The sequence below is a fragment of the Alosa pseudoharengus genome, unplaced genomic scaffold (assembly GCF_046254945.1).
Source record: "Alosa pseudoharengus isolate Yale_2024_CS ecotype anadromous, Long Island Sound unplaced genomic scaffold, YU_APseudo_1.1 YU_APseudo_1.1_scf_22, whole genome shotgun sequence".
NCBI lineage: Eukaryota > Metazoa > Chordata > Actinopteri > Clupeiformes > Clupeidae > Alosa > Alosa pseudoharengus.
Window position 1 is genome coordinate 32,786,497 of NW_027468680.1, and position 26,731 is coordinate 32,813,227.

The window sequence follows — 26,731 nt, forward strand, 5'->3', positions numbered from 1 at the left end:
TCCCTGAATTTACAACCGCCCTATCTCCCAAAGAATAGTCACATTTCATTGGTTAATCCATCCTTGTAGAACCAGTGGTTGTTTCCTTTGTGCAGATCGGTGCGGACCACCAAGAGGTAAATACATAGCGTTATTTTGAACAAAATACTGCGGAATATCGAAATCAGTTTGTGTAGAAACCCTGTGTGTGTTTGTACGTGATGCCTATATTCCATTGTTTGTTGGATAATATGTTATTCGAATAGCTGTTAGGTAACTATCGCTAACAGTTAGCCAATCCACAACAAAGCATGCCGGGGACCTTTGCGCATCTCTAATACTGGCTAGCTTTAGCTATCGACCGTCCACAAAACAACATTGGTAGAACTATGCTATGCTAAGGGTAGCTAACGTTAGGTAACGTTATGTTTCTTCGTACGCTTTGTGGTCCAACACCCCTGACTGCATACCAAAGTGTGTTTTAGTATGTGCTATTCAAATTATACTAGGGTCTCATTCATTTTTGTTCTCAGCGTATGAGTTATAGAGTCAGCTAAGTATCTAAGTATAGCTAGTAATAAACAACACAGCAAGGTGTCCAGCTAGCTAGCATTAGCCTGCTAATTGAGTCAGACATGTTGTCTTCTGAAAGCAATGATCCCACCCTTGTCTACAGGAAGGATTGTGAAGATTTTCTTTGTCAATTTACGCTGCATCCGATATAAATTGACTGTCCGACAATAAATGAAGAGTAGAGACTAGCCAATTGGCAGTAATGAGTCATAAAATGTAGTCAATGTAGTGACCTAACTTGGCGTACCCTGGCGTGAACTCCGGTGTCTGACTTAACGGCGACTGTCGTTAAGACATGTAAAAGTGAACTTCCCTTACCTGCTGTCACCCCTCACCGGGTCTGTGTTTTGTTCTCATTACCATGTTTGTGATTCTGTCTTTATTTCTTAGTGATTGAATGGATATTACCAGGTGCACGGACAAATGGGTAACGCATGACATGGCTATTGTACTGTGCAGCTGTCATCAGTTTGTCATCATTGCACATTTTCCAACGCATCCGCATCCTTGAAAGGTTGCGGGCTAGCAAGTTTTGCTAGATGACGGAATTTGGACTGTTATGCTGCCATAAACTATTTAATATAGGCCTGTTTTTGAATTTGGCGACGCAGTTCAACATCAAATAATGACCGCTTAAAGGCTTACGTTTCAAAACTTGCTATACTCGTTGTTATGGAGCACAGCCAACAGCTGAAGGCAGTGTCAAAAGCGCTAGCTTTTCACATTCATTCATCCTGATCACATTTGTTTAAAATATCTTAAAAATGAATATAACAGACGGAAAACACCGTGTTCATGCTCATGATTGTCATTTTGATGACTGAAAATGTAAATATATAGATTGGCTGACTTTCAAAGTCCAGTAATTAACAACAAACTAAGTTATACATAATGTAACTCAGCTATAATAACACTCATAGGTCACCATGGAAGTGAAGTGCCCCTCTTCACTTTGAAGAATCATTTACCAGTTTGAGCACTGTATAGGCCTAGGGTCATACAGCATATTTATGATTTTTTGAAATTATTTTTCTCAGGAGAGGCCTGCATCGTCCTCCATGATGCTGTCCAGTAAGAAGTCTGACCCGGGCTCGTCTGCGTCTGCCTCCAGCATGGCGGCAGGAGGTGAGGGGGCTTCCGAGACACCAGGTGGCCCTCAGACAGGGGCTGTAGCCTCTGCCACACCGGGCCTCTCGGATGTGAAAAAGAAAGAGCGGGCTTCCCCCAGTGGTGAGCCTGGTGGGCCCCCCATGCCTCATCCGGCCAGTGCAGGGGCCCAGGATCAGGAGAACAGGAGGACCAGCCGACGCAAGAAAGCGAAAGTAGCCATCTCATATCTCCTGCTTGCACTTACACAGAGGGAGAATCTTCCTGTCTCTTTTTCAGACACAGACTTCCAGCATAGAAAAAAAAAAGATCAAATCACTCCTTCTCATATATCAAAACATCTCTCTCGCGCGCATGCTCGCACATAAAGAGAGATGGTGGTAGAATCGTCCTGTGCTCACAGACACTGACATAGATCTAAAGTAGAAGTAAAACTCCATCATTGACTGTTTCCATACACACCATATTCCGATTAAGGTCCATATTATGTCAGTATTCAGAATAAGATGTTTCCATGTGCATCAGAAAAAGAGAATCTTACCATTTACATGTTAATGGGCATATTCTGAATAAAGCAGTAACGTGCTGTAGGAGTAGGCTAGTATCTGCATCATGACATCTCAATGGTCTCTGCCCCTGAATTTCATTCATGATCACAAAATAGGTGAATTTGGCCTGATTAAAGCTGCGATTGTTTTGCAGTGAATAGAGTCTGGTCACTCATGATTGGGATTCTTTTACTAGCTAGCATGGTGATGGGTGTAGAACTTTGAAATCATTGGTCCAGCTTAACCAACATTGATCAGATTCTTAACGTTACTTCCTACTTCGCCTAAACTTTACGAACTGACAATAAACAGCATCGTCAGTCAGGAAACGATATATCTGGGCATACCTTTGCTGTAAACAAATTAGTGGACAGTTTGCAGGCGTTGCTTCTACTGTTTACCACAGCCCTTTCGGTTTCGAATCTATAGCTCATGCCCTCTTGTGGCTTGGGCAGGTAGTCTGCCGACCGGGGGTAACACTAGTGAACTATCGTGTCCAGACTAGTATCTCCCTGAAAGGAGATCTAATGGCCATGGGCATGGAATATCAGGGAATTTTGTTGTAACAGTTTAAAATGTACTTGCCAAAATACATTAATACAAATATTTATATGCAGAATTGGTGTATATTTGGTTATTAGCTTTACTGCTTAATTGAGTAGCCCATCTTTCTTTATTCATTGCCCATTTATTCACATTATTTATATAGTAAGTCATGGAAATAATTTTTGTTTGTTTGGGAAAGTCAGGGAAAATTCATGGAATTTTACATTTGACTTAGACTGGGAACCCTGTATAGCCTACTTTCACCCATTTATACATTCCATCATGACATTTCAACTTTCAGGTTCCGACTAATGTGTTTACATGCCACAATTCCAGTTAAAAGAGGCATATGCTAGGGGTGTTATTCCGGTTTTTAGTATTCAGAATAGGAGCTTAATCGGGTTATGGCAGCTGGAATAAGGTGTATACATGACTCAGTCGGAATATTGTCATTATTCCGAATAAATCCGGAAACGTAGTCAATGTGGTTGTCATGAAGGATATAGGTCTTTTACACACTAAAGGGCCATGCATACTGTGGATCATTGCCTTGAGTTCATATATAGGTTTGTATCACAAAGGCAATATTGACATGTGATTTCCTTTTTTCAAGTTTTGTTTTTCGCAATTCCACTTTTCCATCAGATCCGTGTGTATTTTGCTGCCAGAATAGATCTCTGTAACTCTAGTCAATGTTTGTTATTCCACAAGTGTAGCGTTGTGCTTGGTCTGTTTTTTTTTTTTTTTTACAGGTGGCACTCCTTGTCGCAGAAGATGTACTGAGATATGAACACGATATGTAAACATTAAACAGCATATCATATGTCAACTAGAAAGCACAACTACTTAACCTCTTCTTTTTTGCCGCTAACAGGGGCTCAAACAAAGGACAGGGAGATCCTCTCTGCTGATTAGTGTCTCCTATCAGCTGGGCCAGAGTATCGTTTTAATGGTGCTTTCATTGTGCCCCCTGTTGCAGGTGGAATATCGCGAGATGGACGAAAGCCTCGCCAACCTCTCGGAGGACGAGTACTACTCAGAGGAGGAGAGGAATGCCAAGGCGGAGAAGGAGCGCAAGCAGGTCATCCCTCCCCCAGCTCCTCCTGTGGAGGAGGAGAACGACAGCGAGCCTGAGGAGCCGTCAGGTGAGGAGAGGAGAAGAGAACCTCCTATCGGTCGTCTCCACACTCATTGGTGGAGCCAGCAGATTTCCTTCGGTCCTGAAACTGCAAACTTCTCTCAGTGTGACATCATAAGTCAGTCTGCTTTGGTAGTTCTGTTGTGTTTACTGCTGTGACAACCTGTTCCGTTCTGTTCTGTTCTCTTATTTGCAATTGGCTGTTGCTGTTAGTGCTATGTCAGAACCCTGTGCATAGAAGTCTGTCTCTATCCGCAAACTATATTCTTAGTCCTGTTTATGCAGTGTGACTGGATTCCCATATGTGTAATCATGGCCGGGTCTAGAATGGGATTGGCGGGGCCCAAATGTGTCTTCTGCCCCACCTAATATGTGGCCGACTGACTGAAATTGCGTCCAAATCCACACCCCTCCTTCTCGGTTGTATTGCTCGTGGAGACTCGTCACACATATATCCCACGCATATCATGTGAACTAGCAGAACCAGGGCTTTCCAATGATTTTAGCGGCAAGTTGCTGTAAGGACGGTTCGCGAGGAACTTAACGTTGAATTTACATGAAATTAAATCATATTTGCATTCTGCACACCCATTACTCTCGGTGAAATATCTCACGAACTCTTCGCTTCACACACAAAATAAACAGCAGACCTTACGAAGCATGCAGGTATACAATAGGTAGTGTATGAATTGTAAGTATAAGAATATGCTTTTTTGTAAATCGCTTAGCCATAGAGTATCCTACCAGCATGATTCATATTGCCAGATTCCAGATCATCCCTACCTAAAGGCTGACATAAGGCATATGAATATATTATCACATCATACTTTCCCAGCTTTGGGTAGCCCAGACTGTCTTGAAAAAATATATAATATATATGTATAGATGGTTAATAAAAAAAGCTGGAAATGAACACAAAAGAAAAAACATGAATAATCCTGTCTATGCTGATACTAAGATTTTCGTTGTGACTAGTTCAAGTGCTGCGATAAATCTGCTTTGTAACTGGCATTCTTGCCATAGCAGATGCCTTGAATCTGTTGATGGTTAGGCTATGTCATATTTGTAACTCAATCTGTCCATTTATTTGACAAAACTTACCAGAAGTCCTCATTTAAGGAGTCATTTTTAAAAATGTTCTTCTGGGGGAGCATGCCCCCAAACCCCCCTAGCTTAACTCTGTTATCAACTTTCAGTGACTAACACCCCTCCTGCTGGAAAATGTCTAGTGGAAACAATAATTTTGGGTTCCCAATTAATGGTACATGCCTTGCGCCCACCCAATCTGAGCAGTCTAGATCCGGGACTAAGTGTAATGTAGCTCAACAGTCTCTGTCGCAGTTGCAGCTGTTACTTTACTGTCTAACAGTTGTACAGCTGTTTGGAAGTCCAGTCTTTCTGTATATTTTATGTTCTTGCTGTTGTTCTGATGCTTTAACCTGTTTTGATCGTATGGCCTACTGTTTTGTTGGGTTTCAGTGCCTAGTGCCTGTGTGGCAGTAAGAACTAAGCTGTAAACATCCATGTACACTATATGAGGAGCTGTGCTTTGACTTCATAACTGGCATAAGTCAGTGTCTATTCCCCCTCACACATTTCATCTCTCTGTGCCTTTCTCATTTAGGGATGAACTGACATGCAGCCTAACATCGGTTTTGGCCGATGTATGCCTTGTTGACTGATATTGGCTATTGACATTTGCCGATGACTGATTGCTCTAGCTAAATGTTGGATTTTGCCCGGGCTCGCACATCTATCTCTGAAAATAGTGCTATACCGGACCGAAAGACTAGAAAATGGTTCAGTTGTTTCCCTGCGTCAAAAGGGTATAATTAATGACCAAAGTAAACAAACAAATTAGAAAATATTGGTATAAACAGCATTTATTGGCCAAATTGTTATTTTAAACATCGGTTTACACCCAGATTTTCGCATCCCTGCTCTCATTATGTCACTCTGTTCCATCTCCACCGCTTCTCATCTCTCCCGCTTGTCTCTGACTGTCCTACAGGTTTGGAGGGTGCAGCGTTTCAGAGTCGCCTCCCGCATGACCGCATGACCTCCCAGGAGGCCGCCTGCTTCCCAGACATCATCAGTGGGCCGCAGCAGACGCAGAAGGTCTTCCTCTATATCCGCAACCGCACGGTACGCCTCCAACCTCACAGCGCCCTGGCCTGCCCAAGGGTTTTTCCCATGGTCACATAACGGGAGTTTTCCCAAGGTCACATAAGCTGTTGGTACCGGTAACCTTGTGTTAATATGAATAAGTTTAAGAGTAATTTCATTTTCATACAGGCTGCCACCGTATAGTTATGAGCAGTGTTGGGGGATAACAAGTAACGCGTTACTGTAATTTAATTGTTTTATTGGGTAACAAAGTAAGAAAAACGCATTACAATTCAAATTTAAGTAATTAGTGACAGTTACTGAGTTACTAATTGACTTTCCATAGCAGTGGAGTAAGTAATTTTATCTTAATTTAAGATAAGATTAAAGATTTAAGACAACTTAAGGTAAATTTACTTACTCCACTGGCAGATAAATGTAGGCCTACTTGTTTTTATGTCTTAATTTAATAAGATTTTGACTTATTTTAAGAAAGCTCAAAGTAAGTATCTTTATACTAAAAACAATACTAACTAGTTTTTTTTAACACTTAATTATAGCCTGCACAACTTTGTTCATAATTGAAGTACCTAGTAACTTCTAACTAATAACTTTTTTTGAGTAACGACCCCAACACTGGTTATGCGTTCCACCTGTTTCTGCCGTGGCCCACTGGTTAGCACTCTGGACTTAGATAGATAGATAGATAGATAGATACTTTATTGATCCCCAGGGGAAATTCAAGGTCTCAGCAGCATACATACAACACAAACACATTCTTTAACAGCAGAAAGAGTAATTAAAGTATATAATATAAAAACACAACTAAGCAGTAAGGACAGTAGAAGATAAAGAATATGCTAAATATACTAAAATACAAATTATACTAACACTTAATACAATATGTAAAAATATACTAAAATACAAATTACAAAAATACAAATTATACTAACACTTAATCTAAATCAATTCTAAAAACAGTATCCACATAGTGTTGATTAATAAATCAGAGGCGCTTGCAATGACTGAGGCAGGGACTGAGCCTGTGATTCTCTGTGCATAGTAAGGTATGGTAAGGTGCTCTGTGTGAATGAGTGTCATGGTGGTAGTGCAATGGTGATAGTGCAAATGAGTAAGTCAACAGTGCAACAATGCAGAAATAAAGTAAAGTAAAGTCTATATATCTATATATTTAACTAATTAAGAAAATGTATAAGTGTGGCCACAGTTCTGCTGTGGCATGGAGGGGGGGGTTATGCATATGTGCTAATGTGCTAATATAGCACGCAAACAGTGAGGCATAAAGACAGTGGTACAAGTGGCTAGTGGACAGACAGTACCAAACATGGAGGGGGTGAAGAGGCAGACAGACTATGCAGAGAAGTCTATCTCTCCTCTTCCCTTAAGTGAGGCATTGAACAGTTCAATGGCCCTGGGGACAAATGACTTTCTCAGTCTGTCAGTTGTGCAAGGCAGTGAGCGAAGTCTCCAGCTGATCAGGCTCTTCTGCTTAACAATAGTGCTGTGGAGTGGGCCTCCTCAGGAAGTACAGCCTGCTCTGCCCTTTCTTGTAGAGTGCATCAGTGTTGGCTGACCAGTCCAGTTTATTGTCCAGGTGGAGACCCAGATACTTGTAGGCGCTAACCACCTCCACATTGACCCCATCAATGTGGACTGGTAGCAGAGTGGACTTAGACCTGCGGAAATCCACCACCATCTCCTTGGTCTTTGAAGTGTTAAGTTGAAGATGATTGAGTTTGCACCATTGCACAAAGTCCTCCACCAGGCTCCTGTACTCCTCCTCCTGCCCGTTCCTGATACACCCCACAATTGCAGTATCATCAGAAAACTTCTGCATGTGGCATGACTCGGTGTTGTAGCAGAAGTCAGATGTGTACAGGGTGAACAGGACTGGAGAGAGCACAGTTCCCTGTGGCGCTCCGGTGCTGCAGATCACAGTGTCAGAGAGACAGTTCTTCAGTCTGACGAACTGTGGTCGCTCGGTCAGGTAATCTGTAATCCAGGTTACCAGGTGAGCGTCCACACCCATCTGCAAGAGCTTGTCTCCCAGTAATGGCATCGTCCATGCCCACTTTCATGCCCACTTTCTCCTGGTAAGCAAACTGTAACGGGTCTAGTGCATGGCGTACCTGGGGTCTGAGCATGCCTAAGACCAATCGCTCCATTGTCTTCATCACATGTGATGTGAGAGCGACAGGTCTGTAGTCATTAAGCTCACTAGGGTGTGGCTTCTTAGGGACAGGGGTGAGACATGATGTCTTCCACAGTGTTGGAACTTGTCCAAGGCGTAGACTCAAATTGAAGATGTGCTTCAGTGGCTCCCCCAGTTCAGCAGCACAGGCCTTGAGTAGCCTTGGGCACAGTCTGTCAGGCCCAGCTGCTTTATTGCTGCGCAATTTCTTAAGTTGGACTGTCACTTGATCTTTTGTAATGGTGAGGGGTGTAAGGGGAGGGGAGGGGGAGGGGTGCATCTGGGATCTGTGTGTCTGATGGCTGTTGACTGAGGTCGTTGTCACCTCATTGTTCGTGATCGCCATGTGGGGGAGGGGTGCAAAATCCAGTGATGGTGGGGGTACGATAGCCTGTGATGATGGAGGTGAGTGTTGCGCTGGTATTGAGAGGGTGTGAGGGTGGGGGCTGGGGGATGGTGGACAGACCACCGCCATTGGAGCTGGAGCAGGGCAGTCAAACCTGTTGTAGAAGTGGTTCAACTGGTTCGCCCTGTCCAGGTCCCCCTCCACCGAGCTGCTGTTCTTCTTCAGGCCAGTGATGACCTTCATGCAGTCCCATGTCTCCTTCAAGTTGTTTTCCTGCAGCTTCTGTTCCACCTTCTTTCTGTAGTCCTCCTTAGCTTCCTTCAGCTTGAATTTGAGTTCCCCTTGCACGCGCCTCAGCTCTGCCATGTCCCCCTCTCTGAACACCATCTTTTTCCTGTTGAGAAGGGTCTTGACATTGCTGGTTATCCAAGGCTTGTTGTTGGGAAAGCAGCGTACAGTTCTGGTGGGAACAACAATGTCCATGCAGAAGTTCAGGTAGTCAGTTGTGCACTGTGTGACCTCCTCCAAGTCCTCTCCATTCTGTAACACACTCCAGTCAGTACACTCGAAGCAGTCTCTCAGAGCCTCATCCACTTCGGTTGTCCACCTTCTGAAGGTGCGTGTGGGAACTGGTAGCCTCTGTACTTTGGGCTTGTACATTGGCTGGAGATGAATGAGGTTGTGGTCTGACTTTCCCAGTGGGGGGAGGGGGTTTGCACTGTATGCATCCCTCACGTTTGCATACATGAGGTCTATTGTCCTGTTTTTCCTTGTAGGGCAGTCAACATACTGGTAAAAATTTGTGAGTGTGGAATCCAGTGTTATGTGATTGAAGTCGCCAGAGATCACAAAAAAGGCGTCAGTGTGTTGGGTTTGAAGCCTTGCGATTGTGGAGTGGATGACGTCACACGCTGTATCCGGAAGAGCTCGAGGTGGAATGTAAACACAGACAGCAATTGCATGCGAGAACTCCCTCGGCATGTAGTACGGACGGAGACTAACCGCTAATAACTCCACATCTTTACAGCATACAGTCTCCTTTACTGTTACATGTCCGGGATTGCACCATCTATTGTTAATGTACAGCACCAGTCCGCCTCCCTTCTTTTTGCCAGAAAGTTTACAGTCTCTGTCCAAACGAGCTACACTGAAGCCAGGCAGCTCAACGTTAGAAGTGGGGATATGGCTTGTTAGCCACGTCTCCGTGAAGCATAACAAACTACATTCCCTGTACAGTTTCTGATTTCTTACCAGGGCATCCAGTTCGTCAGTCTTATTAGCCAGTGAGTTCACGTTTCCCATCACAATCGATGGAACTGAGGGCTTGTATCTCCACTTCTTCTCCCGACGCCTCGTCTTCACTTTTACTCCCGCTCTGCAACCCCGAAAGCACCACAGTTCCTCTGGAATGTTGTCGCGAACACAGCCAGCATTCCGTCGTAGTGCGATCAACTGGTTCCTTATTACAACGCTCCAGCGACAGCAAGCTTGTGTACACATGTCCGTATCCATAGGATAGAATAAAAACACTCCTCAAAGTGTGTAATCCAAAAAGTTGCGAAGTAAAAAGTAAACAAAAAGTAGACAAAAGACGTAGAAACAAACACTAAGACACGGAGCTGCTGAGTAGGCTGCCACACCTGACGGCGCCGGAACCGGAGGACTTGTAACCGGAGGGTTGCCGGTTCGAGCCCCGACCAGTGGGCCGCGGCTGAAGTGCCCTTGAGCAAGGCACCTAACCCCTCACTGCTCCCCGAGCACCGCCGTTGAAGCAGGCAGCTCACTGTGCCGGGATTAGTGTGTGCTTCACCTCACTGTGTGTTCACTGTGTGCTGTTTGTGTTTCACTAATTCACCGATTGGGTTAAATGCAGAGACCAAATTTCCATCACGGGATCAAAAAAGTATATATACTTATATACTGAAAATTGTTTGTTTGTCAAGCTCAGCCTGAAGGTTAGTGATAGTTAGCTCCTCTACTTCTGAGAGTGAGGTGGCTTCTTAAAAGCACTTGTGAGAGAACACATACTGTTTTGTATTTGTGGGTCTCCTTGGTGCTTTTGGACTGTGTGTGTGTGTCTGATGTGTCTGTCTGTCTGTCTGTCTCCTCGGTGCAGCTCCAGCTGTGGCTGGACAACCCCAAAATCCAGCTGACTTTCGAGGCCACTGCTCAGCAGCTGGAGGCTCCCTACAACAGTGAGTGGCCATGATGGCTTTTGCAGCTTGTCTCTCTGCTAGCACTATGATGTCTCTTGTGTTGAGGGGTTTTCCATATCTCATCTATGCTATATCCCCGTTTTCTTCTGGACTCAGGTGACACCGTCCTGGTCCATAGGATTCACAGTTATCTGGAGAGGCAAGGTCTCATCAACTTTGGCATCTACAAGCGAGTCAAGCCCCTGCCAAGTGAGTTGTATATAGAGTGTTTGTGAGCATAAGAATCCTTAGAAATGAAAAACTTTTGAACCATTGTTACCGTGGTAAATTAATTCTCAGGGTTTTTGCTGATGTTGCCTATCTATATTTATTTGTGTGTAAGGAAGCTTGTAAATTTGCAATAGTGCATTATGACATGGAGAGAGTTTATTGGTAGCAGTGGTATTATGCCTATAAAAGGCAGTAAAAGCCCGATCTAAAGCTTCTTGTCTAACGGCCTGCATCCCTGCACAGCTAAGAAGACGGGTAAGGTGATCATCATTGGTGGAGGGGTGTCGGGACTTGCAGCTGCTCGCCAACTGCAGAGCTTTGGCATGGATGTGACGGTGCTGGAGGCCAGGGTGGGTAGAGGTCACACATGACATAGTTAGACAATCATAAGAAGCTATGTGGCTTGGCTTTATTATTGCCATTATTTTTTATCATTTAGACATTTGAGCCAACACATGCTGATAGTTTGTGGTCATCATTTCAGTTTGTAAAGGTTTTAAGATTATTATTATTAAAGTTATTATTGGTTGTCATTAGTTTTTCAATTGGTCGGTAGAAATGGTCTTGTGACCAGACCAGTGTCCTGTGTTTGTTCTGTGGGAATAATGATGGGAAAAAATACAAATAAAGTTGGGTTTTTCTGACTAAGTTGGAGACTAATTTTGGTACCTGCTTTTTCTCTGGTAGGACCGTGTTGGAGGGAGGGTTGCCACGTTCCGTAAGGGGAATTATGTGGCAGACCTCGGTGCCATGGTGGTGACTGGGCTTGGTAAGACAACATGATGATGCAGTCCTTGTAGCGGTCACAGGCTAACAAGGAGTTAGTCAGTTTTTAGTCAGAGTTTTTTTCTTCCATATTTTTTTTCTTAAGTAATTTTGTGTCGATGATTCCCGGAACACTGAAAGACCGGGTTGCATGACTGTTGACTGTACCCCTCCCGAAAGGAGGGTAGGGCGGACACAGTTTTCTGTGAATATCCTGAGAGCCGTAGTGCCTAGAAGGATTACATTTTTGTGTATGTTGGTCTCAAGGGGCATCAACCCATCCCATAAATGTATAGTTAAAAATGAAAAAGCAAAAACGAGGCGTTTTAATCGCAGGTATCTTTGGCTGACACACATACACACACAGTAGACATGCAGGCATGTACACACACAGCCACGCACACGCACACAGGCAAGCACACGCGTGTACACACACACACACACACACAAACACATACACGCACGCATGCATGCACAGACACACACACACACATGCAAGCAGGCACATGCACATGCACACACACACACCTCCCATTACCCCCACACACACTCACAAGCGAAAACACACACAGACAGAAGCACACATACACAAAAGCAAACGCACAAATGCACACACTCATTTACATACACAAAAGTTGCAAGAGCAGGAGATTGAGTAGGAGATGGAGACAAATTGACAAGCGTGATTTATTTTTGCGGAGAGAATGTTCAGGACTGAGCGGCGGTCATATTTTGTACCGCTTTGCGGTACATCTGGTTTAAGAAATTTTGCTTGCTACTGTATAAGTTCCCCACCAGATGGTGCTCTACACCACATAGATGGTGCTGTTCCTGCAGTCAGCCCTGTTGGTCTAGCATTGGCCTTTACTTACATTCTTCTCTCCCTGGTACAGGTGGAAACCCAATGGCTGTGGTCAGCAAGCAGGTCAACATGGAGCTGGCCAAGATCAAACAGAAGTGTCCACTCTACGAGGCTAATGGTCAAGCTGTAAGTACAGTATGGCTGCATCTGTGTGTGTTTGTTCTTGAATTGTCATCCTCTTGGCCTGTGCAAGTTGTTGAAGGTTCTGCTGGCTGATTGCAGCTGTTTAAGTCTTCTTTTCTCTCTCATTCAATTTATCTCGTTGAATATTGAATGGTGAAAGTTTAGCATTTAGTGACTTCCAAATTTAAAGGATGTTTCATTTTAAGACTTTGTTGTTTGCACGGTCCAGTCCTTATATCCACAACCACCGTAGTGCTTGCTTGATAATGTCAGTAAAGAATGTGAGTGTGTTCGGTGCGGTCCGACGATGCATCTCAGTATTAGGATCTACTGATGACCCTTTTCCTAGTTTCCTGTTTCAAATGGAGGTGTTCACATCCTCCTTCCATCTATGCAGCCCAGTAGCATGGGGAAGCCTGAATAGACATTTTTAACTTTTGACCTTTGAAGCCCTGTCATGTGACTATCAGTGTTGTAATTCTCTCACTGTCTCTTTTTCAAGGGGGAACGCTGCACCAGTGTAAGTACTCATTTACTGAATAAATCAACTACTACTGCTTTCTCTTCAGAAGAACAGACACACACACCTTTAAAGAATAATGTGGGCCCATCCTTTTTCTGAGATACGTCATTGCTTTTGATGCTCATTATTACTCCTACTACTACTACTATTACTACTACTACTACTACTACTACTAGTACTACTATTACTACTCATGTGTAAGGGATCTTGTGTAGGTGCTCCTATCCCTGTTACTTTGAGGGACTGTCTGAATGAGGGTTAGTGCCGTGTAGGAAGAAACATGGTTGGGGGTATAGAGGCTTCCGGAAGTGCTTGTATGTGGTATGTGTCTGTCAATTAACAGAAGATTGCCAATCAATGTAACAACTGCTGTAAAAACCTTGGTTGTTAATGAACCTCTGGAGGTTTTGCCTGACTTTGAATGTTTGGTATTTGAGATGACAACACTGTAGGTTTTTGAGAAGGACTTCAACCTGGAAGTAGGAAAGCCTGATGGAAGGTTCTAGAGTGTAGACCAATAATTAAAATTGCATTCAGCTCTACACATGTATGGTTTCTCTTTCTTTGTTTTTTACCTTTGTATTTGGCCCCAGGTGCCCAAGGAAAAGGATGAGATGGTGGAGCAGGAGTTCAACCGGCTGCTGGAGGCCACTTCCTACCTCAGCCATCAGCTGGACTTCAACTTCCTCAACAACAAGCCTGTGTCCCTGGGCCAGGCCCTGGAGGTGGTCATCCAGTGAGTGGGATGCCCACAGGAGCCTTTTTTAACGCACTTTCACCTTAATTCCTGTCACTCTACCATATTCTATTAACTCCATTTCTCTTTCTCTTTAACTCTTGTCACTCTAGCCTGTTCTATTCTGTTCTGCATTCCATTCCATTTCCATTCCACTCCATTATAGACAGAATACCAGCTGAGACCATTTGGATTGTTTTTTTTAATCAGGGCAGCATATTTTATTAGATTACATTATGTGATTACATAATTGCAAAAGGGTTCTCCAATGTTTTCTCAGTTAACCTTTTAAAATGATATCAGATTAGATTACATTATGTGCTTACATAATTGCAAAAGGGTTCTCCAATGTTTTCTCAGTTAACCATCAGATTAGTAAACAGAATGTGCCTTTGAAACATTGGATGAATGGTTGCTGATAATGGGCAATGTAGATATTGCATTAAAGATCAGCCATTTCTTTCTACAACAGTCATTTACAACGTTAATAATGAAAACAAGGACATTTCTAAGTGACCCCATACTTTTGAACAGTAGTGTATATTTCACCGTGAAGGCCTTGCACGATGCACACAGGCACTGACATGAGTGCGGCACACTCTGCTTTTGATGTTGGGTGGTAAGGAAAACAATGGAATATAATGGAATACAACCCACCACACCACGGCAGAACCCTTTCACCACCGCTGCTGCTGTGCACTGATCAATTCTGATCAATTCTATTTAACTTTATGCCATTGTTTAACCCATTTCTATTTCACATCAACACCTGTACTTGTTTCTATTTTATTCACCTCATTCAGCTCCTTTTTTTTTTCTCCTCAGCTCCAAACTTTGTATGCCGTTATTGTATGGAAATGGTTTGGGCCTTTGTCTTTTGACATGTGGTTCATTCTTTATAGCTTGACTTTTGATGTGCCTGCTCTTCTTGTTAGGGTTTTTAGTGATGAGGCCCCCTGCTGACCGCATGGAATTCTTTGAAATAGATGGACCTAATGCCCACTGATTGTGATCGGTTGAATTGTTAGATTGATTGCTTGAATATCTGCACCTGCTGTCTGACACTCACATGATACCCTGTATACCCTGACTCACCACACACCTGATTAACTTCCTGAAGAAGGCTAGACGCTAAAACGCGGTGAAGGACTATGGTCTTTAAACATGTAGATTTTTCCATTAAACCTTTTAGCCTATAGACAAGTGCCTTGGATTTTGGAAGATTTTTGCTGAATTGCTCATGCCCCTCCACCAAGGAGCACCGTCTTGGCCACAATACCATTAGTTCCAAGAAACTCTCCAGATCTACAGCTTTCCACACTGTATTCTATTTTTGCACACTCTCTATTCTACTCATTTCTATTCCTTCAATGCAATTATCTAGTCATCTCCCCTGACTTCCACTCCACTGCCTGTTGAGTTCCTTTCCCAAAACTTCATTGCTCTCCTTACTCTGCAAGCTCTGGTCTGATGTTGCTGGGCGCCTGTGTGCAGGTTACAGGAGAAGCATGTGAAGGATGAACAGATCGAACACTGGAAGAAAATCGTGAAAACTCAAGAAGAGCTCAAGGAACTCCTCAACAAGGTACCTGAACTGTTCTTACACTACCTTCACTTTCTTTTGTTTAACTATGGCGCCTAAGAGTATTGCCATGACTTCACAACTGGCTGGGGCACCTGCACCATACGCTGGTGACCCGGGTTCGATTCCCGCCCCATGGTCCTTTCCGGACCCCACCCCGAGACTCTCTCCCACTCACAACTAGGGATAGTATTTGTAAGGGTCCAGATGAGCAGAGACTAGGGACTTTTTATGGAATGTTGATGACTTATATTGGTGCTCCTTTTTTTATCTCCATCCCTCCATTTTCTCTCCATTCCTCGCTCTCTCTGTCCATCTGTCTCAGATGTTTGCCACTAAGGAGCGGGTGAAGGAGCTCCATCAGCAGTATAAGGAGGCCAGTGAGGTGAAGCCCCCCAGAGACATCACAGCTGAGTTCCTGGTCAAGAGCAAACACCGCGACCTCACCGCCCTCTGCAAGGTGAGACACAAGCTGCCACAGCCCAATTAGTACCTTATCGTTAAGTCAAGGTGGCAAAGTCTAGTTATGATTTTTGTAATTCTCCATGTGTGACGGTATTTATCCAATAATTGTGGCACCTGTCTTTTATTAAAAAAATATATATTTCTTTAAGACATTTCTGTTTCACTTCAAGGTTGGATTTTTTCCTCATTGTTTTCATTGTGAGATTACAATACATCACCAATAGATCATTTAATGCCTGTTTTTCATCAACTTTACCAAGGTGCCAATAATTCCAGAGGGCAATGTATATTGTAACATTTGTATTAAATTCAATTCAGTCCCAAGTATGCTCACTACTTCTACAAGTATGTTATCCAGGCAGTGTGGCAGTTTAACAAAAGCAGCCAAAAGTCTTTGAATGAAACCTAACCAGCCATGAAGAAGAGTCTTTGGTCTAAAATTGATCAGAAGTGTTTGAATTCGGCCTGGCCAGCAATGAAGAAGACCCTTTAGTCCAACGTGATCAGACAGCCTGCTGAATTACCAGGCCCTTTATCTAAATGTGTAGTGCCATACCAGAGTGCTTTAGGGACATTTTATCCATTCCTCAGTCTCACACACAAACAAAAATACACTTTTTTGCACCCTTCTTTCTATGAGAAGGGCTTCTGCACCTCTGTCAGAGTTGTTTACGTTTGAGTGTTTTATTTTTCATAACTCTGCCTCCAAGCGGAACCATAATTATTAATGGAGCACTGAGCCATGTTAACGTGCCACGCAACTATTTATACCTGCACTCCGCATGGTCCATTTCCCGCAAACTAATCTCTCCCTGGTCTTCAGGAATGTGCACGTCAGAACAGCAGGAAAAGAGGATTGGTATAAAAATTGAGGACTAGTGCAAGAAATAAAAGGGGGGAGGGGGCCAATTTGTCAACATTCCATCTCCCACACAGTCCCTCCAGCTGTGTTTGAGATCCATTAAAAGCACTTATGTTGTTAGGCAGATAATTGGAAGTGATTAAATAAAGGCATTCTTTGTCACAAATTCCCCTCTTCAGCCTTATTTTACAATGGCGATTATGGAGGAATCCCTGTCTGTCTGTGCATGGCTCTTGGAACTATTAGGGCAGTCAGTCAGAGGCCTGCCTCTTTGGATTTCTGGTCCATGAGCCCTTGTTTAACTGTTGTCCTTAGTTTTACTGTTGCAGATCATTTTAGACACATAGCATACTATAGTTCATTTCAATGAAGGATGTAAAGATTGAACACCTCTCTCTCTCTCTCTCTCTCCCCCACTCATCCTGGGGGGACTCACATCTCTGGGACCTTCTCTACACACCTCTGGAGTCACATCTCTGGCACCATCTCTCTCTCTACACACACACACACACACGCTCACATTCTCTGAAGAGTGATGGGATATATGATGGAATATATTACATTGCACAAATATGTTGTTTTTCAGTGTGTGTGTGTGTGTGTGTGAAACATGTTCACCATAGTGTGCAGTAACTGAAACCAGAAGGCCTCTGCATCAACTTTGTCTGAACAGGGCGTGCAGGAGAGCTCAGGGCAGCCCTGTGTCAAATGAGTGGTTGTTAAGAATGTGTACTAGTGAATCTTTCCTCTGTGCTCTGTGGGCTGTCTGCACTCTGACTACGCTCTGACTCCATGTGTGTGTTCTTGCCCCAGGAATATGATGAGCTGACAGAGATGCAGGTGAAGCTGGAGGAGAGACTTCAGGAGCTGGAGGCAAATCCCCCAAGGTGTGAACCACACACACACACACACACACACACAGAAGCTAAGAAGCGTTGTGCCTTAGCTGTTCTAAAATCCCTGGAACCCACGGCCTCTTGGGGCTTATTGCTCAAGTGTAGGACATGACATTACGAGTCTTAATGTGTTTGTTTGTAATGTGTTGATTTGTTCCTACAGTGATGTGTACCTGTCATCCCGTGACCGGCAGATCCTTGACTGGCACTTTGCCAACCTGGAGTTTGCCAACGCCACCCCGCTCTCCACCCTGTCCCTCAAACACTGGGACCAGGTACTGCCCTGCACTTCTTCCCTAGGGCACAGTTCACACACTCGGGGTGGAGCACTTTCAGCCTGTGTTCTTTGATGAGCCTGTGTCAAACTGTTGCTGTTGCTAATTACTTTTTGTCACACATCAAGGATGTGTATTTGGATAAAGGGTGGAAAAGTCATATGTGTGTCTTTCTCTCTGTCTCTCCCCCACTCTCAGGATGATGACTTTGAGTTTACAGGGAGTCACCTGACGGTGCGTAACGGTTACTCATGTGTCCCTGTGGCTCTGGCTGAAGGGCTGGACATCAAACTCAACACGGCCGTGCGGCAAGTCCGCTACACTGCCTCTGGTGAGTTCAGGTCCCATATTACTCAGCTTCATGGTCTGTGTGTGTGTGTACGTGAGACAGGGCATACAAACTGCTATTTTGAGGGTGCATTATCAACAGCATAAGGTGAATAGCTTCTTGTCTTTCTGGTACTGTGTGCTTAGCAACGAGTCTCTAGCAACACAATGCAAATACAGTCGTTCATTAGACTGTAAATTTGGTGGTGTCCCTTTTATTTCTGTACATCGTGTAGGCTACACTCTCATACATTACATAAACAGAAAAAAGAAAACCCCAAAAAACTCTTAGATCCACTGTTTATTGTGATTGCACAGAACTTATCTGTGACATGGGGGGGGGGGTGTATTGTGTGTGTTATGTTATGTGTTATATGTGATATGCTGTATGAGGCTGTGTATATCCTGCATGTACATTAACATCAGATGCTGCTGTCTTTGTTTGGAATGTAATGATAGGACAATAAAAGACTCTATACTATACTATACTGTGCTATGCTAAGCACAACTTACATGACCCTGTACATTTTAAAATAACCGAATAGGGATATAAATGTTTGTGTACTAGTATATTTCGAACGGTTAACCAATTATTTGACCATCCCTACATACCCCTAATACTAAGTGTTAATCATACATGGCCCATGGAAAAGTTTCTCACAGAATGTGCACACACACAAACTTACACACAGTGAGGGACAGGGACTACTGACTGATCTAAATTCCCTTGCTCCTTATCTTGTTATTTATGACCTGTGTGTAGGTTGTGAGGTGATAGCGGTGAACACACGCTCCACCACTCAGACGTTCATCTACAAGTGTGACGCAGTGCTGTGCACGCTCCCACTGGGCGTGCTCAAGCAACAGCCGCCTGCTGTGCAGTTTGTGCCCCCACTGCCCGAGTGGAAGACTGCCGCCATCCAGAGGATGGGCTTCGGAAACCTCAACAAGGTACATACGACACACACACACACTCACACACATGCACAGGGTACATATTACACACACTTTTTACAGCCACATACTGCCCACACAAAGGAACACAGCACAGAAACTCTCTCTCTCACACTCTCTCACACACACTCTCTCACACACACACACACACACACACACACACACACACACACACACACAGACACAGACACAGACACAGACACAGACACACACACGGTATATGAGGCACATATTACAGACACTCATCTTGAACACCTAAGCTGCATACGATCAGTTAACCAAATCACACAGGTAACCACTTGTTTTGTTTTGTTTTGACCATTTCCAAACTGTTAACCATGCTTTTTTGAGTGTGATCTTTTTGTGGTGTCATCACCATTCATAGGCCTACTAAAAGGCTACCCACCAGTGTGTTTATTATTATTTAAAGCACCAAAATCTCCATAAATATAACTATAAATAAACCAATCTGGTACCAAACTGATGGATTTAATTTTACCATACACAACATTTTCTTGAACCCCTTCTAGACGGTTCAAGCAAGGTCTCCACCCCATAGTATTCAAAACCCTGTGTGAAACACTATACTTATGTTCTAACCACACACATATATACAAGGTAACATATCTAAACACACACTACTGCTGTGTTGCTGCGAGATGCACCCTTAAGCTGATGATCTCAGGATGTGCCATGCTGTGATGAAGTAGTTCCTTCCCTTCCTGGCACCCTATTTAATGCAGAACCAAGACAGCCGTGAAAGTTAACAACCCCATGAATGCAAAACACACAGCAAAAAGAGCAGTTGAAACTCATACTGTGTCAACGTCACTAACACCCGCAAACCAGCCACACACGCCGAGAGCCCCTCCCAGTAGTTCTATGCCTCTGATTAGTTGTTGGTCAAGTACGTACTGTAGCTTTCTGATGTGGGTTGAAGGAACACCGATCTGTTGGCTGAATGAGTAGAAGTTACAGCATCATTTGGGACAAGGTCACCTGTGGACCAAACTTACAAGCCCTCTCTCAGCTGACCTGATGTAATAGCGTGTGTGTGTGTGTGTCTGTCATTTTAGCAGGGTCGGATTTGAGCCCTCCACACACACACACACACAGACATACACTCCAGAGCATCATCAGGGGGAGTGCATCACCCTCTGCGGTTCCTCATCGCTCTAATTCGGATGCAGCAGAAAAATGCTGCAGTATTATGCAACCCTGCAACCCTCCTGGGCTTTGACCAGCAGATGGCGCTCAGCATCAGACATGAGCCTGGCTGTGTCGCCACTAGCTGCTCTTCAGTATTGAAAGCAGCTGGACTAGGTCTGCCATGGCTATTAAGATGCTAAGTAGAGTGTTTTAAAATAGATTAAGTGGATAGATAAAGATTATAGTAACATATTTCACGTCACCTCAGGGTGAGCTCTGAATTTGTTTTCCGTATGTGATAAACTCTTGTTCAAATTCAAATATTTAACACAAACAAATTTTTTCTCATGAGTCAGTTTTCTAACTCTTGTCTATTTGTAAACATTTTGAGGGAAAAGGATGTGTGCAGTTTCCTGGTTAAGTTAAGTTAAGGTGGGTGTATGTGTCTTCCATTCCTGTAGGTGGTGTTGTGCTTTGACCGTGTGTTCTGGGACCCCAGTGTGAACCTGTTTGGCCACGTGGGAAGCACCACGGCCAGTCGAGGCGAGCTCTTCCTCTTCTGGAACCTCTACAAGGGTGAGCTTCACCTCTGGAGACTGACACGTTGTTGGAATGCATGGTGGGGGGGTTTTCTGCCTCTGTGTGCAGTCACCACAACTCTGTCCCCTATTTTTGTCCCTTCCCAGCTCCCATCCTGTTGGCATTGATGGCGGGAGAAGCGGCGGGCATCATGGAGAACATCAGTGACGATGTGATCGTCGGCCGCTGCCTCGCCATCCTCAAAGGCATCTTTGGCAGCAGTGCTGTCCCACAGGTGAGTCAGCATGAGTGGGCTGAAAGTCTGACATTGAGCTGACTGATTTTAAAACTGATGCTCTTCCTGAAGGATCGAAGAACCTTTTTCCAGGTTTAGAAGAACTAGTGCAGTACCCGTTCAAACATGCTATTTTTGTAGAAAACCCGTAGCCCAATTATATCCCCGCAGGTAGGCCTGCTTTAAAAAGATGATGGGGGAAAAACATCATTCCAGCTAAGCTTCAATAATGGATACTGAATTTTTATATTATAATACATTATAATAAATGTGCCGTCAGCAAATTTTAAGCATGGCTGCATGACATTTCAAAATGATGTAAGCCTAACAGCTGTTTAGAGTTAAGGCTATATGTTTAGCCTATTGAAAAACTTGATGATGGAGAAGACAAACCATTTTGTCAACCATCCTCATATATGAAATGTACAACGATGTGACTCAAAAACATTCTCTGGTAGCCATTAACCATTACGCTCGTTTAAATTTGGGACCCTCCAGAATTATTGGCACCTTGAGTAAAGTTGACTAAAAACAGGTATAATTTGATGATTCATTATACTCTCACAATGAAAACAATGAGGAAAATTCCACCCTTGAAGGGAAGAACATTTATTCTGAGAAAAAGGAAAATCTCATTAAAAAAAATATATTTTTAACGAAAACACAATTATTGGCACCCCTAGAAAAATCTTATATACAAAACCTATTTTCTTATCTAATTTCAACTTATTTAAGTTAATCAGAGTGTCTGTGAGCTCTAGGAAGTAGTTCTAAGTAGTAGTTTAGCCTCTAAGTAGGCTAAATCCTGTAGTCATTTTTCAACATCAGAAAGACAAGAGAATACACTAAATTTAAATAAAAAGAAAGTGTGTTGACATTTGTAAGTCAGGGAATGTCTATACAAACTAGGTACTTTGTTGAAAATGCCTATATTTATAGTTAAAACAATGATTACATGGTTCTAATCAACTGGAAATGTGACAAACATGCTTGGACAAAGACCCAAAGTTATCTTGCCACCACGTACAGTATGGAGGATGGTAAAATAGGCAAAAAATGCCATAAGAACCACTGTTGGAGAGTTACAGACAAAGGTGTCATCTTGGTGTCTCCAAGTCCCCCAAAAAAACTTCAAAAGTGACCTCATTGCTAATAGCTTATTTAGATGGCATGCTAGGTAACAGCCTGTCCAGTCACTTAATTACCAATGTAAACGGCATTGTAATAAACAATGTAATTACCAATGTAAACGAGTTACTAAATGGTACAGTGAATTTGTCTGGAAGTGTGGTCTATTGTCAGATGAAATGAAAATTGCAACACGTTAGGTGTGTTTGGCATATATATAAGAATGACTATACTGAAAAGAATCCCATACCTAATGAGAATTATGGTGGATGCGCTGTACTATTGTGGGGCTGTTTTTATTCCCAAATGCCTTGGGAATCTAATTAAGGTGCATGGCATCCTGAACAACAAGAAAAACCTGAACATTTTCAAAGGAAATCTGTCCATCTCTAGCAAGACACTAAAAGTTGGTCATGATTGGATCATTCATCATGTCAATGAACCAAAACAATTGTCCAGATCAAAACAAATATGGTTTACTGAAGACAAAATCAAGCATTGTCCATTGCCATCTCAGTCCCCTGATCTAAACTCAATAGAAAAAAAAGTGGGGTGAGTCAAAGAGGAGAATGCAGTGTGGACCAAGTAATCTGGACGATCTGGGGAGATTTTTTAAAGATGAAATTAAATGTCTTGCTTTGTATTTTCAAACTTTATGGGGTGTCATGGGTGAATATTACAAGCTGTTTTATTGGCAAGGGGAGGCTAAAGAAGGTATTATAAGTAGGGGTGCCAATAATTGTGAGCAATGTGTTTTTGTTAAAAAAATATTTATTTCTTTGAGATTTTCCTTTTTCTCAAAATACATTTGCTTCCCTTCAAGGTTGGATTTTTCATATTTTTTTCATTGTGAGATTACAATAAATCAACAGATTATTTTTATACCCGTTTTTAATCAACTTTAGCAGAGGTGCCAATAATTCTGGAGGGTACTGTAGATTATACTCCGTGTAGGTCACTGCCACTGTGCGTGTGTCTGTGTGTCTGTGTCCTTGAAATAACTCGTTGCTGTGCCCTGTTGTCCCTGCAGCCTAAAGAGACGGTGGTGACACGCTGGCGTGCTGACCCCTGGGCCCGCGGCTCCTACTCGTATGTGGCAGCCGGTTCCTCCGGCAACGATTATGACCTCATGGCACAGCCAATAACACCTGGGCCGGCAATCCCAGGAGCATCACAGGTACGACATGCAGTGAGACCTGAGCCAGCACTTGGCTGTGATAAGGAAGTTGGAGTTTTCAAGTACATTACAAACACTATTATTCCAGTCAATTGCAGTTGAGTATTGGGCTGTACATATAGGCCTATCATGAACTGGATATGTCCACTCCAGTGGGATGATGGGATGATGACCTGGTTTATTAACTGTGGTGGCTGCAGACGTTCTCACCATTGGAGATTGGCTGATGGTTGGCTTTGGTTTTTTTTCTTTCTCTCAACTTGATTACATGAGGATTTTGTTTTTACTGTACTGCAAATGCAACTGTCTCTGTCTGAGTCTGCAGCCAATGATCCCACGACAACCCATTATTGGGCTTGGCTCCTCATCACACCAGCTTATTAAAGCACCCCCTCCCAAATCTGCCGCTCCAGACCACACAAACATGCAGAGGAGCCACCACCATGACGTGTTTTTTTAATTTCAGGGGTGGGGGGCGAGGTGGAGTCCTAATGAACAGGGCTCAGCTTATTTATGTGTGTGCTGTGCTGAAGAGTGGGGACACTGCTGGCGTAGAGCTGTCCCTCCGAGTTTATTTGTTCATTAGTGCCGACTGTAAATCAATCATGAATAAGCAAGGAAGCATGTATTTAGTCTGGGAGCTGTAAGATGGTGTTTTTTGTTACAGGATGGGTACATGCATGCATCAGGGATTGGTACTAGTGTATTGTGCATCATCATCCTCCTGCTTTATAGAGATCTTCTACATCTTACAACTTTAACTTAGAAAAATGGCATTGGTGTTTGTCTGTTTGTCGGCCCATGTGGAAAGTTCATGTATGTCCTAAAACATTCTCTCTCTCTCTCTCTCTCTCTCTCTCTAGCCTGTTCCACGCCTCTTCTTTGCAGGCGAGCACACCATCAGGAACTACCCAGCCACAGTGCACGGTGCCCTGCTGAGCGGCCTGCGGGAGGCCGGACGCATCGCTGACCAGTTCCTGGGCGCCATGTACACCATGCCACGACAGGCCACACCCACAGCCAACCCACAGCCTGCCTCTAGCATCTAAACCACTCCCACAGTCATGTCTGAATGTCATCATAGGATTACTAGTCAGATGTATGTGTGTGTGTGTGTGTGTGTGTGCCCGCCTGCTGTACAGTGTGTGTGTGTGTGTGTGTGTGTGTGTGAAGGAGGGCCGGCGCGTTTGTGTGTGTGTGTATAAACACTTCCCTTCTATGATCGCCAATAACTGATGGCTGGTCTGCCAGCTGAAGAGGTCAAGAGAAACTCAAAGGCAGTCTGCTGACCTTTTTTCACTATTCTTCAGATGCCCTGGTCTGTCTGTCTGTCTGTCTGTCTGTCTGTCTGTCTGTCTGTCTGTCTGTCTGTCTGTCTGTCTGTCTGTCTGTCTGTCTGTCTGTCTGTCTGTCTGTCTGTCTGTCTGTCTGTCTGTCTGTCTGTCTGTCTGTCTGTCTGTCTGTCTGTCTGTCTAAGAAGGAGAGGTGACTTGACCTCTCTAAACTGAGCCGTCTACCATGTCCATCACAGCATTAACACACACAAACACACACACACACACACACACAAACAACCATTTCCCACAGCAAACAGAAGAGGGACTGAACTCTCTGCTCTCCAAACTGGAAGCTGCACTCACTTCATGGACATGTTCTTTATTTTTGTACTGAGATTATGTTTAGTTGCTCCACGGTGATCAATAGTGTATGTTCCAAAAGGATGTCTTTTCTGAAGTGAAAGCTTCTACAAAACGCTTCTGTTGCAGAGCTAGATGTAGTGTCAAGATAAAATAACTAGGTAATGTTTGTAGTCCATGCAGATAGTTTTACTTTGTGAAAATATATTGAAGTGTAAAGCATAGATTTGTGTTGCCTGCTCTGTTTGCAAGCTACTTGTTTTTTTTCCGTTGTTTTTTTATTATAGTTATTGTCATTGTGAACCTTTTTTATATTATGGAAAGAATTTGTTAATTAAAAGATGTAATGAACAAGCTGTGTCTCTTTCTCCGTGAGGCGTTGGTCAATAAGACAGAGCCCAGGAGGTTAGATAGATAGATAGATCAAGAAAGGTTATGGCATAGCAGACGTGATTGCCTCAGATGCCTCCTTTCTTTTCATTGCGTTCATGCATGTTGCAGATGCCTTTTCTCCAAACATTACAAAGGAGGCCATAAACAGCCCAAATAAACACACTTGGAGAACATTCCTTCAACATGATTAACTGAGATTTTATCAGGTGTCTAACTACTAGTGAAGCAAAGAAGTCACACCAATTAACAGATTAGACTGGCATGGAAAGTCACCAATGAAGAACCCAATGGCATGGTGCCCTACTGTGTGAGGTGGGGTGGTGGTCTACGGTGGTGGTCTCTAAAGGACTGTCAGAGGGCTGTAAGTGAAGTGCAGAGTCGCTTCCTCTTCCAGCTCCCCGGGGGCTTGTGTCTGATGCACGGAGCTGCCCTTGCAAAGGCCTCGGCCCTCTCATGTTTGACCTCCCCATGATCCTACTGGCCTGCTCCCCAGGCCCTGCGGCCACCCCTGGCAGCGGCAAAGCACAGTGGGAGTCGGATTGACCGCTGGTGAAATTAGACCCGGCAGCTCGGTTTGCGAATGCAGTCCATCACCCCCATGTGCACTCTCCCCTTGTTCAGTCGTCTGTTTGCACATTTATTTTTTTTATTTACTGGGCTTATTCCGTCTGACTGGAACATGGTGCCCGATCTCACTGAGTGTGGAATTAAGCAAAGGAGACAGTTGTTTGGAACGGAGAGATAACAACAGAAAGGGAAAAAGCATGATGGAGGGCTGGGAAGGAAACAAGGAAAAGACGGTGAAAGAGTGAATAATTGAACGCTGATTTGTCCCCATTCGTTGCTCTTTTGATCAGTACAGATAGTGTAATGGGTGGCAGGTGTTGTGTCGCACACACACACACACCCAGAGCTCGTGCGGCGCGCCAATACACATGCTCTGACACGCCTAGGCCCATCTGCTGAAGGGCGTCTGTCTCACACTGTACACAGCGTACATCCACTGCCACAGGGCATACACACACACCTCGAGTTCATACACCACCACTGGGCACACACACACTGCCAGACACCAACTCATA

The 26,731-nt window shown here is 43.8% G+C and overlaps 1 protein-coding gene across 4 annotated transcripts; it reads left to right on the top strand.

Moving 5' to 3' along the window:
* Positions 1 to 25,610, top strand: kdm1a (lysine (K)-specific demethylase 1a). 4 transcript variants are annotated; one of them, XM_076299763.1, is made up of 22 exons: positions 1 to 116; positions 943 to 979; positions 1,590 to 1,874; positions 3,733 to 3,898; positions 5,903 to 6,036; positions 10,672 to 10,750; positions 10,868 to 10,960; positions 11,225 to 11,331; positions 11,669 to 11,750; positions 12,640 to 12,734; positions 13,234 to 13,251; positions 13,848 to 13,990; positions 15,485 to 15,575; positions 15,898 to 16,032; positions 17,713 to 17,786; positions 17,959 to 18,070; positions 18,269 to 18,401; positions 19,161 to 19,348; positions 20,962 to 21,076; positions 21,187 to 21,314; positions 23,473 to 23,619; positions 24,483 to 25,610. In XM_076299763.1, the coding sequence occupies exons 2-22, from the start codon at positions 950 to 952 to the stop codon at positions 24,666 to 24,668; spliced, it is 2,541 nt and encodes an 846-aa protein (XP_076155878.1). In that variant the 5' UTR covers positions 1 to 116; positions 943 to 949; the 3' UTR covers positions 24,669 to 25,610. The 4 variants fall into 4 exon arrangements, with proteins under 4 accessions (XP_076155878.1, XP_076155881.1, XP_076155879.1 ...); XM_076299766.1 differs by lacking the exon at positions 943 to 979 and having other exon boundaries at positions 63 to 116; XM_076299764.1 differs by lacking the exon at positions 1 to 116 and having other exon boundaries at positions 141 to 979.
* Positions 25,611 to 26,731: the final 1,121 nt, after the last annotated feature.